At 50.5% G+C, this 17,867-nt stretch overlaps 1 protein-coding gene across 5 annotated transcripts in view; it reads right to left on the minus strand.

The window, feature by feature from the left end:
* CIITA (class II major histocompatibility complex transactivator) overlaps positions 1-17,867 on the minus strand; it is a 54,247-nt gene that overhangs the window by 26,776 nt on the left and 9,604 nt on the right. The window contains exons 1-3 of one of the 5 annotated variants that reach the window (XM_070412982.1): positions 16,609-16,801; positions 529-675; positions 182-277 (exon numbers count right to left, since the gene is read on the minus strand). In XM_070412982.1, the coding sequence (XP_070269083.1) occupies positions 182-277; positions 529-675; positions 16,609-16,660 (295 nt within the window). In that variant the 5' untranslated portion in view covers positions 16,661-16,801. Of the gene's footprint in view, positions 1-181; positions 278-528; positions 676-14,773; positions 15,323-16,608; positions 16,802-17,867 lie in introns of those variants that run through there. The other 4 variants (XM_070412980.1, XM_070412978.1, XM_070412984.1 and 1 more) reach the window with 4 other exon arrangements.

A 17,867-nucleotide genomic window follows, 5' to 3' on the forward strand; every position in this document is an offset into this window, starting at 1 on the left:
TTTTCTCCATCTTCTTGGAGTCCGTCCCGGAGTCTGTTCTTTTAGCCCTCGCCCCACCACCCCCTTGCCCCCATGTGTGAGAGAGGGGCTGTGGCTCATGGTGAATGGGGGAGATTGACAAAAGAGGAAAAACACTTTTCCCCTTAACTGTCCTTTTTCTGGGCTCGGAGTACTTTCTTACCGATATTGGCGTAAGCTTCCTTGGTCTCTTCATCACTTTCTATGTCGCACAACAGCCTGCTGAACTGCTCGCAGTTGATGGTATCTGTGTCAGGTTCTGTGGGGAAAAGCCCCTTGAATGAGACAGGAGAGATCTGGGAAGAGGGCTGGTGGGGAAGGCGGAAGAGAGGAGCGGAGCTGGGCTGGGAGGCGTTGCCAGTGAGAGAGCCAGCCTCCTGCCAGGGACAGGAGCTGTCCGCGGTGCTGACCGGAGCTCCGTGGCCCGCGCTTACACTGGTTGCTGCCAGTCTCCACTGCAGGCTGAGGGTGGAGAGGGGCTTGGGAGGGACGGGAGGGAGGAGAGCGCACCTGAGCAGAGCTCCATCTCTTCCTCTCCAGCCAGGTCCATCTGGTCATAGAGGTGGTAGAGCTGCAAAGGGTCGGCATTGCTGTTGAGCAGCTCCAGGTACCCACCTTCTAGAGGCCCCAACTCCATGGTGGTACACTGTCCACTGCCTGGAAGGGAGACACATGTGGTCACCTTATCAGATGTTGAAAAGATGCAGAGAATTAACATAGTTACCAGCTGAGTTACTTGGTAAAGGCCAGGGTTAGGGTAGCCAACAAAAGTGCGCAAAAGAGCTCAGTCAGCTCCTCTTATATGCTCAGGACATGGGAAGAGGACGCCATGGTTCCTTCCTTCAAAAAACTTACAATTACACTAAGAAGATGCTCATAACACAGGAGAGGAGACTGGAGAAGTGTAGAGTCAAGACATCTTACACATGGTAAGCCAGGAGACCCAAGTTCCACATCCTGCACTGCCATAAATGATGACAGCTAGGACAGAGAGCACCTACTATGTGCCAGACCCATAGGCTAGTACACTTACTCCTCACATCAATAACTATATGAGGCGGGTATTATCATGATCCTTATTTTATACTATGACTCTAGGGGAGAATCCTTCCTTGCCTCTTCTAGTAAACTAAGTCTCTGAGAGATGAAGTGACTTACATAAGGTAACCCAAATCCAAGTGGAACCAGGATTTGGTCTGGGCAGACTGACTCAAGGACCTACATTTAGCTGTAATGCTCTACTGCTGTGGGTGACCTTGAGCAATTCTCTGCTCCTCTCTGTACCTCAGTTTCCTAATCTGTAAATTGAAGCAGTTGGGGCAGTTTTCTGTAAGATCTTTCATTATCCTTTGTTAAAGGCCATAGAAAGTACCTTAGATGCTACTTCATTTAATCTTTAAGATAACCTTGGACATGTCCACACAAAAACTTATGTGTAATTCATAACAGCCAAAATAATAGAAGCAACTTAAATGTCCATCAATGCATGAATGGGTAAACAGGATGTGGTAAATCCATACAGTGGAATGTTATCCAGCCATAAAAAGAAATAAGTATTGACATATGCTACAACATGGATGAAACCTGAAAACAATCATGCTAAGTGAAAGAAGTCAGACAGAAAGGCCCGCATATCATATGATTCCATTTATATGAAATATGCAGAATAGGCAAATCTTTAGAGGCAGATAGTAGATTAGTAGCTAGGATTGGGGTCGAGTTGTGGGGGGAAATGGGGAGCAACAGTTAATGGTACAGGGTTTCTTTTGGGGAGGATGATGTAACTGTTCTAAAATTGACTGTGCAGAGGATTGCACAACTGTGTGAATATACTAAAAAGACCATTGGATTTAAATGGGTGAATTGTATGATGTATGAATTATATCCCAATAAAGCTTGTATTTTTTTCCACTGATTTTATTTTTTTAAGAGCTGGGGGAAGGAAGAGAAAGAGAAAGAAACATCTATGTGAGAGAGAGACATTGATTGGTTGCCTCCAATCCAGGTATGTGCCCATGACCAGGAATCGAACCTGCGACCCTTTGGTGTGAGGGCTGACATTCTAACCACTGAGAAACGCCAGCAGGGCAAGTTTTTAAAACAAAATAAAACACTAACCCTGGAAGGTAGGCTAGCTCTGGCCGGCTAAAGCCAATTTGAAGCCTCACCTGTGTGGCTCCAATACCCCCACCTGCTCCCTACTGCTGCAACAAACCACCACAAAACGATCACCTTAAAACAATACAGCCTTATTCTCTCACAGTTCTGCAAGCCAGAACTCCAAAATCAAGGTGCTGACAGGGCCCTGGTCCCTGGAGGCTCTGGAGGAGAATCCTTCCTTGTCTCTTCTAGCTTCTGGGAACTGATGGCATTCCTTGGCATGTGACCTTGTTGGCCATGCCACTCTAATCTCTGCCTCTGTGGTCACATCACCTCTTTGTGTCTCAAAGTTTCTGCCTTTTTCTCATAAGGACACTTGCCATTGGATGTAGGGCCCACCCGGAAAATCCAGGATGATCTCATTTCAAGATTCTTAACCTAATTCCTGCAAAGGCCCTTATCCAAAATAAGGTCACATTCTCAGGTTCTAGGGATTTGATGTGTTTATATCCCTTTGGGTGCCACCATTCAACGCACATGGGACACAGATACATGTTGGAAGGAATCAGAGGAAGCTTCTTGGAGGAGGTAAGAGAAGAGCTGGCCTTGAAGGCCAGGGATGTGAGAGAGCCTTCTGAGAACCCCCACCTGACCCAGGAGAAAGCAGAGTTAAAATGGGGAAGGACGGTAGGAGGGTAAGATTGTGAGAAAATACACACAACTCACTACCTTCCAGGTGCTCTTTTCCTTTCACTCTCAACAACTCTCACTACTGATGGGAGCGGGGTGGGGGGATCTCAGCACAGACCCAGAAGTCACAGAGAATGGACTTTCCAATCCAACAGAGGGCCCTGGCTGGAGTTGCCTATTTATAATGCTTTAGGCGATGGTAACAGGAACCCAAACAACAGGTTTGCATCAGGGCCCAGCCAGCCATGACTGGAGGAAGCATAACTGAAAGGCCAAGCTACCGCCCTTTTCCTGGGCCAAGGCGGGGAGGCGGGGAGACAGAGGAGGGGGAAGGGCTGAATCTCTCCCAACACGTGGCCTGAGAGCCCCAAGAAATCTACCATTTTCTCAAGGATGGGGAGGAAAGATGTCCCTGCCCCAAATCTTGCCCGCTGCCTGCCTCCCACTTTCAGTCCATTCTACTTGTTGGGAGTCTATTTTGTAGCAATCTGCCTCTTTTTCCAGGTTGTTAGGCTTAGTGCTAACAACCCTCTTCGCCATTACCCTGCGGGACCTTTGGGAGCGGGTCTCCACAAACCCTTACCAATAGACAGGCTCAGCTTCAAACTTTGGGCAATATCACTAAATGTGGTCAAACGCAAGAAACTACACTGACAAAGAGAAAGAAGGCAATTCATGGAAGTTTTGGAGTCAAATTGCCTGACTCTGAAAACACTGCTACCGACCAACCCACCCCAACCTGGAAAGTTCATTTTTTAAACCTCTCAGAGCATCAGTTTCCCCACCTATAAAATGAAGATTAAAATAACTGTAACTCCTAGGGATTAGGTAAATTAATTCATGTAGTGCCCTTGGGAGGTGACTGGTGCTTAGTCAGCACTTAATGAATGGAAGCTTAGAACAGCATCCACATATACATGATGAGTACAATATGGGTAATGGCCATTATTATTATTACTAGTGGCCTGGTGCACGAAATTCGTGCACACTAAAAGGGAATTAGAGGAAATATTTTAATATTGCTATTTGCCCTTTATAATAGAAGTGTCAGAGATAAAAGAAAATTAGTAAAATGTATATGAAATTCTTCCTCCTATCAGAGTCTGGGGCGCACCGCAGGACCCAGAGTCAAGTCCTCACCCACCCACGCACACCTCAAAATCACGCGAGACCCAGACCCAGCCGCCCCTACCCCCATTGGGTGAGATCCAGACCTGGCCGGCCCCACCCCTGTCAAGCCCCGCCGGGTGGGGGGTGCAGCTTCAGGTCCCCCGTCAAGCCCTGCTGGGCATGGGCATGGCTTGAGGTCCCCCGGCCTGGCGCCGGGGCAGGGGGCGCAGCCTGAGGTGCCCCAGCCAGAGTCAGGGGTGCATTTTGAGGTCCCCCATCAAGTCCCATTGAGCAGGAATAATGAAGTCTACCTTGAGGGACCCTCAAAAGGCCAAGGGGGTCTCTGTGTGGTGCACCAAGCCCTCAGGAGGCCCACAGTCAGAGGAAGCCCATTAAGTCTGAGCTGGGACTCAGACCCAAGAGTCTAGGCTCCTAGTCTAGATCTCCAGCAAGGCCACAGTGCCTCCCATTCATGCCAAGATCTACCTGCCTCTCGGTCTAGCTCTTCTCCTCTCAAGTGATCCCACAACCATGTTTCCTGTGTCTCTAGATCAGTGGTTCTCAACCTGTGGGTCACGACCCCTTTGGGGGTCGAATGACCCTTTCACAGGGGTCGCCTAAGACCATCGGAAAATACATATATAATTACATATTGTTTTTGTGATTAATCACCATGCTTTAATTATGTTCAATCTGTAACAATGAAAATACATCCTGCATATCAGATATTTACATTATGATTCATAACAGTAGCAACATTACAGTTATAAAGTAGCAACAAAAATAATTTTATGGTTGGGGGGTCACCACAACATGAGGAACTGTATTAAAGGGTCTCGGCATTAGGAAGGTTGAGAACCACTGGTCTAGATGCTTAGGATATTATTCAAAGGCCCCTCAACTGGACCCTTTCTCCCACCTGCAATTCCAGGGGGCGGGCTGACGGCAGAGATGGCCTGGTCACCACACTGCAGAGGAGAGAGGCCCCTTCAGCTGCCCAGCACAGGGCAGACCATAGAGGCGGAGCCCTGGGAGGGCCGGCCCCTGTCCGTCTCACTCACCTAAACCTGGGTTCCAGCACGTGGTGGGCTCCCTCCATCAACAGGAATGATGCATAACTAGAATTCACAGGTGCCTTCTGAGTGGCAGGCACCAAATGACATGATGTATAAACATGACCCCATTTAGTCTAACTCACACATTAGCTATTTGTATTCCCTTTCCTCTAAGGAAGAACCAGGCTCAGAGAGTGGGGAGCTGGGTTCTGAATCAACTGCCTGGCTTCTGCTAGTCACTCTTGGCCCCCAGTGCCCCTGGGGAGGTGCCCTCACCCAGCAAGAGAGGATGTGGGTGGCAAGATGATTTCTCCTTTTGAGGAGCTTCTGGGGCGCAGCAGAGCAGTCTGTGTGTTTTTGGTAAATGGGCAGTATTTTTAGAAGGTCCTCTTTGAACCCACCCTTCCCCCAGGGCTAACACCTTCCACATCCAACTGAAAAAAAGTTCCTAGTCCTTTTGCCACCAAAAGTCCCTTCTGGGGATCAGTTCTATCTTCATTTCAGACTATACTGTAGGTTTTGAAAGAGTGTATGCACCAAAATGGTTTCTGAAATAAAAATTCATTTTTTCTCCCCCCACCCCCGCCCTGCCCCTGGGAAATCAAGTGTGACCAGAATGTCCTCAGTCAGACCCGAGCAGCTTGACGTTCCTTTTATGTAGCTCTTCCTGTGTCAACACAACATCCTCCCGGAAAGAGGGCATATATCTTTGAGGGTCTGAGGAGGAATTGAGAGGGAGACAGGGGCTCCTCTGTTGCCCCCCAAAACCTTCAGCACTGCTCTGCACTGCAGTGCAAGAGTATGAGAAGTGATACTTCCCTACTTGTTGACTATGAGCTTCTCCTCTGGAGGAAGGAACGGAAAAATCTCAGAACTTTGTGTCTAAAGACATGGGATTGAGTTCCAGCTCTACCTTTGATCTTTAAAAAAAAATTATATATATATTTCAGAGAGGAAGAAAAAGGGAGAGATAGACAGGAATCAATGATGAGAGAGAATCATTTAATGGCTGCCTCCTGAATGCCCCTCAATGGGGACCCAGCCTGCAACCCAAGCAGTCACCCCGACCAGGAATCAAACCAATTAAACCGAGACTTCCTGGTTCAGTGGTTGATGCTCAACCGCTGAACCATGCCAGCCGGGCTATCTTTGATCTTGAGTTCATTTCTTTACCCCTCGGAACCCGAGTTTCACCAACGGGTGTGGGAGTCCATACAGCTAAGGCCTTTTGGGAATCTAGATTTCTCATGCCTTTCCCCTTTCTATTCCCCCAAGGCCCCCTCAGCACCCTCATAACAAGCTGCTTCCGGAGGTCAGACAGTGGTAGGAAGCAGAGACCCAGAGATACTTATCTACCACAACCAGCACCCAATCAGCATCTCTGTGAGTCTCAGGTCAAAGAAGTTCCTCTTTCCTCTTGCACCCTGCAGCCCTCCAGATAAACACAAAGAAACCTCTCGCCCGTTTTTTTCTCTCTGTAACACAATGATTTACGGAGCATCTCCTACAAGAAAAGCACTGGCTCGGGTCTCCAGGGCCCCTAAAGAGGTTGCAAAATATCGTCCCTGCCTAGAAGGGTGTGGTGCAGACCCGGGTAATATTTTAGAAGGGGGACAAAATAGGATCATAATAGTACAGGGGTTAAGAAGGTGAGCTCTGGGTTCAAACCCCAGTTCCACAGTAACCGTGTGAGTTCACACGGGTGACCTAGCCTCTCTGGGTTGTGAGGTCTACGGTGCTGGTTTGGCATCGCGTGTCTACCTCATCTGTTTGCTGTGACTCGCCTACAGTGAGACATCAGGACATGCTTCTAAGCTGTAAGCTCCACAATGAAAACAGCAAGTTGTCACTTGACACTGTACAACCGGCAAAAATTGGAAAGCTGGGCAATGCTCTCAAACGGGCTGGAGGGAGAGGGCTGGTGTGACCGTCCTAGAGAAGAACCTGGACCACGTAGCACGGGGGTCCTCAAACTACGGCCCGCGAGCCACATGTGGCCCGCCGAAAACATTTATCCGGCCCGCCGGGTGTTTTTGCCGCCGCTGCCTGTCCTGCTTAGCAGCCGACTCGTCCCAGGCCCGCAGTGCGCATGTATGGAATGTCTGAGGGACAGTGAACTGGCCCCCTGTTTAAAAAGATTGAGGACCTCTGACGTAGCATATCTAAGGATGTGGAGACCCTACAACCCAGCAATTCTGTTCTTCGGTCTGTGCAGCTCCAAGAACTATTCCCATAGCTCTACAAGGACACACATCTGAGGATACTCACTGCTGTGCTGTGAGTGGTGACAGGGAGTTGGAGGCCACCTGTGATCCCTTGCTGGGGGAGGGACAGGAAAAAGTAGCCACTACAACCCATGGAGGATGGTGCAGTGATTAGAAGCAGCAGACCAAATGCACACAGAGCAACACGGGCGGACTGTAATAACACAGTGCAGAGTTAAAAAGTAAAAAAAACAGGATGAACTCTGGTAGCCCAGTTGTAGACGTGCCGAGTGACAACATGCGCATACAAAAAGCAACACCTATTCTACAAGAACACATACAAAGAGGAGGAAGGAGGTAAAGGGGGTCAAATATATGGTGATGGAAGGAGACTAGACTTTTGGTAGTGAGGTTACCATGCAGTATACAGGTGATGTATTACAGAGTTACTGGTATACACTTGAAAATTCTATAATGTTATTAACCAATGTCACCCCAATAAATTCAATTTGAAAGAAAGGACACATATAAACAAAAGGACACACACTGAATGCGTTGGAATGGGTGACAGAAAGGGAAGAGGGAAACTGAGAGTTGCCTTATGTGGACCAAAGACCATAGAGTGCTATGAAGTGAGGTGTGTAGTTAGCAAGGTTGAAAGGTTCCTGAAGTTTATAAGAAACAAAGTCAAACACGATGGACGCTTCATGGGGTGGAGTATCTCTGTGGCTTCCCAACAGAGCCTGGCACCTATTGATACTGGGAAAGGAACACCTGTACTCTTGAGACCCTGTAGGCTACCCCAGGAGGGGCAATCTGGGCCCAAGAGCCTGCAGTTCTGGGGGGAGGAGATGAGAATGGCCAGGGCTTGAAGGAGGACAGGGGAAGGCAGGGCCGCCTTCAGAGGAGAAATCCCCAGCACTCTGGCCCGCCGTCTGCCAGCCCAGCGTGGGCACCACAGGAAAATAAGAAACTGCTGGTCGCTCTCAAGACTTTCACTTCCTAGAGGGACTGGAGGAAGTCACAAGAGACAGAAGGGAAACTGAGGTATGTGGCAATGCTGAGGGGCTTATGGGGCTGGAAGTGGCTGGAGGTTCTAGTCCAGGGGTGGGCAAACTTTTTGACTCGAGGGCCACAATGGGTTCTTAAACTGGACCGGAGGGCCGGAACAAAAGCATGGATGGAGTGTTTGTGTGAACTAATATAAATTCAAAGTAAACATCATTACATAAAAGGGTACGGTCTTTTTTTTTTTTAGTTTTATTCATTTCAAACGGGCCAGATCCGGCCCGAGGGCCGTAGTTTGCCCACGACTGGTCTAGTCTCTTCTCTTCCAGGCAGGGAGATCAGAAGATGTGTGTGCATGCAAGTGTGTGCATGAGTGTGAGCATGTACTAGGGGGCAGCAGGCCAGACAAGCTCCATGTCAGGAGAGGTCTGCAAATACTGCTATTGGTTAGCTCTGGCACTCGACTCTAACTGCAGGCTCTTATGCCTCAGGGGGCTTGACTTGGAACATGACTCAAAAATGAGGGTTGAGTCAGACCCATAGGCCTAGGTATTTTATCTCCCAAGGCAATCTGATTATGTATATGGGTGTCTTAATTACCCTTGCTACGTCTCCATATAGTGTACACGATTGTTGCCAAAGTTCCCACTGTCCCCTGTTGCCTTCTGCCTGACCCCATTTTGCACTATTATGGTCCTTCAGGCATTTGGGTTTGCAACGCTTGTCTTAGAGACCCTCTAAGGTCCCTTCTGTCTCTGACCTGCTAGGAAGAGGATGGCTTGGAATGGGTGGGTGATTGGGGCAGAAAGAGGCAGGATTAAACTATTCTACCCCACAATGGCACAGGAGGGTCTATTCCGACAGAAAGTCTTAGAGGGGACTGGCCCTGCACACCCACACGGTCAACTCCACAAAGGGGAGGAGCAGGAAGCATGGGAATTGTGGCATCTGGCATGGTAGGTGTGTCTTTCCAGCTCTGATGCCAGCTTGGACTGAAAGGCGGTTAAGAGATAAGCTCTCTGGGAACTGTGGGGCATGGAGTTCCATTGGATGCCAGTGGGCCCACCCCCCCCTCCCCCAGTTCCAGCACCCTCAAGTATCTTGGCATTTCCATCACAGCTCCCCAGCCCCTCTGCGCTGAACAAAGAGGCCTCAGAGCAGGAAAGCCAAAAATGGAAGCATGATTGGCTCCAGGCCCTGATCACAGGGCTTCTCAGCAGTTGGAGGGAGGGGGAGGGAGGGCATGGGCATGGCCATAGCGATGGCTGAGTTTACAACAGAACAAGGATGAGATCAACATAGGGACTCATGAGACCTGGGATTTGGGCCCTGCTCTGCATCTGATGGGCTGTGATAGGCGAGCCCCTTTCCGTCTCTGGTCTCCAGTGCCCTCATCTGTTAAGTACGAATGTCACTCTAGAGCAGTGGCTTTCAAATGAAATTGAAAAGAGCCCGAATCTCAGAACAGGCGATGAGGGAGCTGTTTGGTTCAAGGGGGTGGGGGGCCCTGAACCTCCCCTCCCCAGAAGGGGCTGCCCAGCGTACAGTTAAAAACACAACTTCAAGTGACCGTTTAGGCCTTGACCTCCAGATACTCTCTGACTTGACAATTTACACTTGTGTGGTGGATACTGCGGTGTGTCGCTCAGATCAACACAATTAGCAACAGCTGCTGAGGGCAAGTGGTTCAAGCTCGCGGCTCCAGCCCTATCAAAATGATCCAAAGTCACACTCTCTCTAGGGGTAGCCCACGTGTGATGATTGGTGGCAGTGGAGTGCAAAGGTCTGATCTCCGTGCCTCAATGTGAGATAACCCTGTAGTCTGTCCCAGCTTCAGCGTCCCCCCTGGGATTGGCTGAGACCTTTGATATGACTATATCGTAAGCCAACTCCTCCCTCTGCCCAGTCCTGCTTTCTGCCTTTCCCCTCGTGTCTCCCCGACCAACCATGTCCTCTCTCCAATAAACCCTCTATGTGCAAATCTCCATCTCCTAGTTTGCTTCCCAGAGAGCCTCACCCAAGACAACTCGGCTCTGGTTTTTCCCAAGTGGGGTCTGGAAATCATAAAGAACCCCACAATTGGCTCGGTTGACATAGTTCAGTGGTTGAATGTCAACCTATGAATCAGGAGGTCCTGATTGGGGTGCATGCCCTGGTTTCGGGCTCGATCCCCAGTGTGGGATGTGCAGGAGGCAGCCGATCAATGATTCTCTCATCATTGATGTTTCTGTCTCTCTTCGTCTCTCCCTTCCTTTCTGAAATCAATAAAAAAAAAATTTTTTTTATATAAAGAACCTCACAGATGCCCCCACAGAGACCAGTTCTGAGAGCTCAGGTAAGCCACCTATCTCTCTGGACCCCCATTGAAGGAAGCCACCTCATCACAACTTGGGGAATCTTAGAACTCAAACAAGACCACCTTGGTTTGTGCATGTGTCAGTAAGTGGTACAGTTATTGGGGGTGGGGGGCTGGTGGCCCTGGGACAAAAAGGGAGGAGACACACTAGAGCTGCAGCCAGGGGCAGAGGGGTGCCTGCAGTGCTAGTGCAGAAGGTAATCCTCCTTCCGGCTCCCTGGCCTCCCCACCCTCCAGTGGCCTTCCCTCTGCATGTCCCAACATTTCTAGCTGCAGTCAATGACCTGGAAAAGGAGTCAACACATTTTGGGGGGAAGAAGCCTGAGCCAGATGCTGGGGCGGGGAGGGGAATGAGGCTGCTGTGCTCAACCCTCGCTCTACCTAATATGGCACCTAAACCAGCGCTTAGCTCTCTGCTGGGCGCTGGAAACTCCGAGATGAATCCCAGGCTGGCCCTGTCTGCCAGGATCTGTCTACAGAGCTCAGCAGTTGACAGACTTGGTTATGAATTAAAACTGCCCCAGAAAGAAGAGAGAGAGAGAGAAAAAAAAAAACCTACCTGGAAAAAGTTGCTCACCACATAGCAGCCTGGGCCTCACCCCCACTAAGTTCTGATTCAGTAGGTCTAGGTCAGGGCCTGGGAATCTGAATTTTTGAATAAGCATCCTTTTGTGTCTCCTTCTTGACACATTCTGAGCACTAAGAGAGGTCCTATTTCCAAGGAAACTGAGTTTCCACTCGCCAAGAAGACACGGACTCACCTGGCAGGGCTTTCTTGACCACCAGGAAGGCGATGCTTCTCCTTCCCTCAAGGGAACTTTCTAGACCTCCGTTTCTGCCACTGCTGGACACGTCCTCAATTCTTAAATTTTTCATTTCAAAAGTCCCTCAGCTGCTCTGCCCTTGATCTAGGAGCCCTCAGTCCCACAGCCTAGATTGTCACAATAGCTACAAGGTCTTTCCACGTATGCAGAGTCTCCCCAACTCCAGCCAACCATCTGCCTCCTTTAGAATTTTTCATCATATCTTCATACCACCTATTCTATCATTTACCTTATCATTTTCCTTAAATTAATTTTAAAAGAAACAAATATATTCATTTTAAAAGAAAACTTTCTAGCCTGGCTGGCATAGCTCAGTGGCTGAGCGTTAACCTATGAACCAGGAGGTCTGTGTTTGATTCCCGGTTGGGGCACAGGCCCGGGTTGCAGGCTCCATACCCAGTGTGGGGCATGCAGGAGGTGGCTAATCAATGATTCTCTCTCATCATTGATGTTTCTATTTCTCTCTCCCTCTCCCTTCCTCTCTGATATCAATAAAAACATATATATTAAAAAAAGAAAGAAAACTTTCTAGAGTTGAAGGCAAGGACTCAGATATATACATGAATATCCATAAAAGCGCTATTCACAATAGACAAAAGGTGGAAACAACTCAAGTACCCACGGACAGATAAACAGATAAGCAAAACGTGGTCTATCCATACATTGGACTATCACTCAGCCATAAAAAGGAATGAAGTTCTGACCCAGGCTACAACATGGAGGCACTTTGAAGGTATTATGCTAAGTGAAAGAAGCCAGACACAAAAGGACAAATACACGATTCCACTTATCTGAGGCACCTAGAATAGTCAAGTTCTTAGAAACAGAAAGTTGAATGGTGGTTGCCAGGGACTGGGGTGGGGAGAGGAGAATAAGGAGTTATTGTTTAATGGAGACAGACTAAGTTGGAGAAGATGAAAAAGTTCTGGAGATGGATGATGGTTACGTTTGCACAACATCGTGAATGTACTTACTGCCTCTAAATTGTACATTTAAAATGGTTACATTGGTCAAGTTTGTTATTATTTTAGAAAAAGAAAACTTTCTGTGACTACTTCATATGAAAAAACAAAACCAAAACCACAGTATCACTTGCCATTGAAAACAAAACAAGGTTATCAAAATAATGTTAGCTGCCTTACCAATTTGTTAAAAAGGAACCTTAGCGAGTATCACATAGCCTTTAGAGTGCTGTTAAAGACCCCTACACACAAAACAGAAGGAGGATGAAAAAGAACCAGTAAAGCACCAGTTTCCTCCCTATGAGAACCAGTGTCAATTAATGCCTCTTGGAGAACGGTCTTTGGACCACTCACCACATATGTGTCCAAGTCTTTGGAAAACCTCCCTTCTGCTCTGAAGACCTCAGTTCAAATCCTGACTCTACCAAATACGCAACTGTGTGGCCTTTAACAAAACCTCCCGGGGAGGTTCCCAGAGTTTCTGTAAAATGGAGAAAGCACAGGGGTTGGGGCACATCTGTGCCTCTCAATGTGTGTATGACCATTGGACCCCTGACATAAGAATTGCTTGGGATAACTGCTTTAATCTGCCTTTTAGAGGCCCACCCCCAGGCCTAGCCAATGGGGTTTAGGGGCAGGGCCTTGGAACCTGCACACTATACAGCCTCCAGGGGATCCCTTGTGTGGGAAGTTGGGACTCCCTGGCTCAGTTATCTCTGAGGACCCTTCCAGTCCACATCCTGGCATCTTGGAGACCAGGTCCTTGCCTAAGGCAGCCTGGGGTTTGGAAGATGAGTTGCTGGGGTCTCCTCCCCTCCCACTTCATCTCCACCAGGCCAGGCACAGGGATGGGGAAGGTCTGGCCAGCAACATCATTTGGCCTGGCCCTGCCAAGGAACTAGGGGTGAGTTAATTAAATGTTTGACCAAATCTAGCAGGCTAATTTTTAAAAATTATGTTGATAATTTTTAAGTTGATAATCTATATATATAAAAAGCCAGTGACCAGAAGGCCTTAATGACCAGAACAACCAGTCGCTACGACACACACTGAGGCCAGCCAACCGGCTGATCAGGGGGTGGGGTTGGATGGTCAAACCCCCCTTCCCCCAGGCCGGCCCAGCCCCAGATCGCCCACCCCATCCCATCAGCCCGAAGCCCCTCCCCCGAGCCAGCTCCCGCTCCCCATTTCCCCCCCCACACACACCAATTGGGGGTGGGGCTGGCCAGCCAACCTCCCATGGCCCCCAATTGCCCCCCCCCCCACTCCAATTGGAGGCGGGTCTGCCAGCTAATCACCCACGGCACCTCCCCCTATCCCACCAGCCCTGATTGCCCCTATGGGGCAGGCCTGCAGGCCAACCTCCCTCATCTCCTCCTCCCCACTGACTCCATCCACCCTGATTGGGGGGAACCCCACACATGCTCGAATTGGTGCACTGGGCCTCTAGTGACATTGTAAATATCCAAATGGCCTTTGGCAAAAAAATACTGCTTCATCACTGCTAGAACAAGAAGCACCAATTTTCTTAACCTCTGGTTGACCTGAAGTAGTTCTTTGGGCAGGGAAGGTTGGGCGGGGAAGGGAGCGTGCATAGATGGAAGACTTCCTGCCCAAGTAAGGAACCCCTGGCTGCCACTGGAAGCGGGGCGCTGTGGTCTTCTGGGCTGTATCCCCTCCCCTGTGTCAGGTGGACAGAGGGCCTGTGGGACTCAGAGAACTGCCCTATTAAGGGCCCCAGACAGAGCTAGACATGGTGGCTCCAACTCTAGTATTCTGGGGCCCTAGAGAGCACACACCCCCATTCCAGAGGCTCAGGACCCCAAAGAGAGGTAGAGATACCAACTTTCAAAGACATTCCGGGAAAGACCCCACTTCCCAATATCCTCAGAGAGGCACGGATTTCTCCAGCGGTTAAAGTTCCTCAAGTTCAGGCTGCCCGGAGCCCTCCCAGCAGGGGATTCCCCCCAGGAGGGCCGTTCCCAGATTCCAGAGTCAGAGCAGGGATATGATCCAACAGGGACACTGAGCCCCACGTCCCCTTTTCAAGCGCCCCCACAGAGGAAGAGCTTGCGTCCCCTGCACTCACCTGCGCGCCTCTACAGACTCTAGGAGGCGCAGTCAGTCAGCCCGGCGCTGACCCACCACCTGTTTCTGCTCTGCGCTCTCCCTCTGCGTCCCAGTCCCTCTGCAGACCCGCCCTCCCACCGGCTCTCCCTGCCGCCTCCCTCTGCCCCAGCGTTTGGGGCGCTGCAGCCCAGCGCCGGTTCCCAGCTCAAGGTCCTTCAACGGATGCTGGCAACCACGAGTTTCCCAGGTCTACATTCTGCACACCCTCTTCCCCTGCTCCCAGCCTTGCTGTGTGACCTCCGGCAAGTAGCTGCCCTTCTGAGTCTCAATTCCCAGCCCAACTTTAGGGGCTGCAGAGGGGACCTTGCGCACCTACCGCTGTTCCCTGGACTCCCGCGCGGTGCCGCGCTGCTGGCGGCCTCTCCCTCCGACAGCTCCGGGGCTATGGTGAGCCTAGGATAGCCAGTGACCTGGCCACCCCGCCTCCACCCCCTGCAGCTGCCCTTTTTCTCTTTCATTTTCATTCTCCTCCGCGAGGCTTGGACCACACCGGGGAGTAAACAGGCATCCAAGCCTCCCCCTGCTGCGTCTACCACGTGGCTTCTCAGAAGCACCTCTGTGGCACCCCTACACCCCTGGGCGCCTCCAGGGCGTCCCCTGCTGCGGGGCGCCAGCCTGCCCACGGGCATGCGGTCTGCACGCCCTGGCTTGCAGGGAGTTCATCCCCTTGGTTTCTGTCTAGCTCACCACCGTGAAGGCAGCAAACCACGCTGCAGGGCATGTGAAGCGGAGCCTGCTCCCTGAGCTTTACTTCCAGGAAGCTGGGTGTCCTTTTCGGGGAGAAACAACGCCTCAGGGACCTGCACTGGAGGTTCAGCCCAGCAACCTGGCATTTCCAATACCACACCCCCTGCCGCATGACTCTTGCCTTCCTCCTCCAGAATCCTGGACCCCTGCCCCGCCCACTCTGAGACCTTTAGGGCGGTAGGGGAGGGGGGGAAAGGAGGGGTTGCGGGTGTGCGTGTGGGGGTACTTCCCTTCCCAGTCTTGGATTTCCTCACCTGGAACTGAGGGGGTGGGTCAAAGTGGCCCCTCTCTCCCCCTCAAAAACTCCCCCAACAGCCCTGGCCCATAGCTCAGTTGGTTAGAGCATCCACCTGATGGGTTGCGGGTTCAGTCCCTGACCAGGGAACTTACAAGAACCAACTAATGAATGTGCAACTATGTTGAACCCCAAATCAATGCCCCCCTCTCAAATCAATAAATAAAAAAAATTAAAAAGCAAACAAACTTCCCCAACAAGTTCTGGCTGCATCCAACAGAGCTGGCAAACTTGTCATAATCTGGGGTTCAGAGGAAGCCACACATTTCAACGGTGTCTGAGCCAAGGAGTCCCACCACTTCCCACCACACAACAATGGCCACACCAATAACATCGGGCTCCTATGATGACAGTCAATTCCTACAATGTGCCAGGCACTGGGCTAGACCCTTTAATCCCTCACCATTGTCCTGTCAGAAGACACTTCCCCTTCTCCCATTTTACAGCCCAGGAAAACGGCCTCAGAGAGGGCTGGCGACAGGTTCAGTGTCACACGGCAGCCAGTCCACCCTGCAGCCGGGATTCAAACCTGTGCTCTGACTTCAGAGCTGGTGCAAGTTGTCTGTACTACGCTGTCTCTCTCCATCTGTCCCCTGCCCCCCAGTCCTCCCCCAAAACACCACTTGGAAACTGGGGAGAGGGCAGCGTCTGTCCAGGGGCCAGCTGGCTGAGGCTCAACAACTATACCAAGGGGCTGATTCTGGCTTTGGTTTCCCTGCTTCTCTGAGGATGGGGTGCGGTCTGGCAGGAGTCCCGTCCTTCAAGGGCACCCCTTAGTGTTTACCTGGCAGCTAGAGGGCCTTGTGATTGGCCAAGCCAGGCCACCGATGCTGAGAGCTAACAACACACCCTCTGAAAGTGGGCCCTCAGAACTCTTCAAGGGCTGATAAAACCCTCTCACATCCCAGGCATCTGGACTGACTGCCCCTCAAGTGGAAGGAAACGGCCAACCACCTCACTTCTTCCAACAGCTATGGCTGGACTAGGGCCCTCTCTCTTACCCCCCAAGTCCCCCCTCCAGAGTATGTCTGTTTATTTGGGATGGCAAGACCAGCTGGGAGCACCCTAAATTAAGAAGCATCCTCAACTTCCTCCACCCACTTTCTTACCTTGGGGCTCTGGCAGGTAGGACCCCGCAGGGCGTGGAGCCAGGCAACGCATGGTGTGTGAGATGCAGCGAGTCCGGCAGTCCCTCCTGGTACCCTCAGCCTGCCCAGTGGTGCTTTCGGGTGCTCAGCTCAGGAGCAGGCAGCCTCATCTCTAGCCTGTTTCCTTACAGCAGTCAGGTCAGGACAGGAGCCCGCCAAGACTAAGCCAGCATGCAAAGAAAGCCAGCAAGGGACCAGCAGAAAACTCTTCCCCTACAAGGTGGCTTCAAGCTCTCAGATCTCTCTGTTCTAGACACCACCTAATTTGTCCACACTCCCTTAAAGCCAAACTCCCCAGCCTCTGTTAATTTCAGTTCCTGTTGTAGACAAAAATGGGGTGACTGAAGGAGGTTATAAAGTTGTTTGTTGGGCTGCCCTTCAACACACTAACATTCTGAAGTGATGGAGACCACAGTGGTGCCAGATGCCAATATGTGCCGGACTCTGCAGGATGGGGCCAGGACTAGAGATCCCCAAATATCCTAGATTCCACTCCCCTCCACCACTACCCTTACACCAAGTCACCCTGAATTTCCCTGCACAGCATGAGTGGTTTGCCCATCATTTTATTCCAAGACATTGAACTGAAACATAAATTATAAAAAGGCGCTACCCAAAACATGGGATGTGTGCCCAGTGTTTGGAATGACACGCAGATGTGGTGGCAAATAGCTTTGACTCGCCCAGGGAGAAAGTTAGTGCCCTTGCAAGTCCCTGCCCATGTTCCTGAGAGCATCAAGGAGACAGTCTTAGTTTGGGGCTATGTCTTTAGCACCTAATGTCTGAGGTCCCCATTTCACAGAGAGCAGCCCCCAGCCTCAAGCCTTGGGTAGACAACAGCATTTGTCTAGAATCAAACAACGTTGCTCTCTTTTCCTATCTCCTGTGTGGCATTCTTCTTCGTTTATGACAGACACAAACTCTCCTTAGGGAATAAAGTCGAATAAAAAATGTGAGCGCTTTGAAAGAAACTGTCAAGCAAATAATAGTGTGGGTGGTAAGCAGACATCATGAGGGTGGTACTGAAATGAAAGAAGTTTGGGAAACAAGCACTTAAGAGCCTCATGCATTTTCACTGAAAGTGCACTGGGTTGGGCCTGGCCAGTGTAGCTCAGTGGTTGAGCATCAACCAAGGAACCCAGAGGCCACGGCTTCCATTCCTGGTCAGGGCACAAGTCTGGGTTGTGGGCTCAGTCCCTTGTGCTGGAGGCAGCCAATTG

The sequence above is a fragment of the Myotis yumanensis genome, unplaced genomic scaffold, assembly GCF_028538775.1.
Source record: "Myotis yumanensis isolate MYYU_CA2020_CCGP unplaced genomic scaffold, mMyoYum1.0.hap1 SCAF_4, whole genome shotgun sequence".
NCBI lineage: Eukaryota > Metazoa > Chordata > Mammalia > Chiroptera > Vespertilionidae > Myotis > Myotis yumanensis.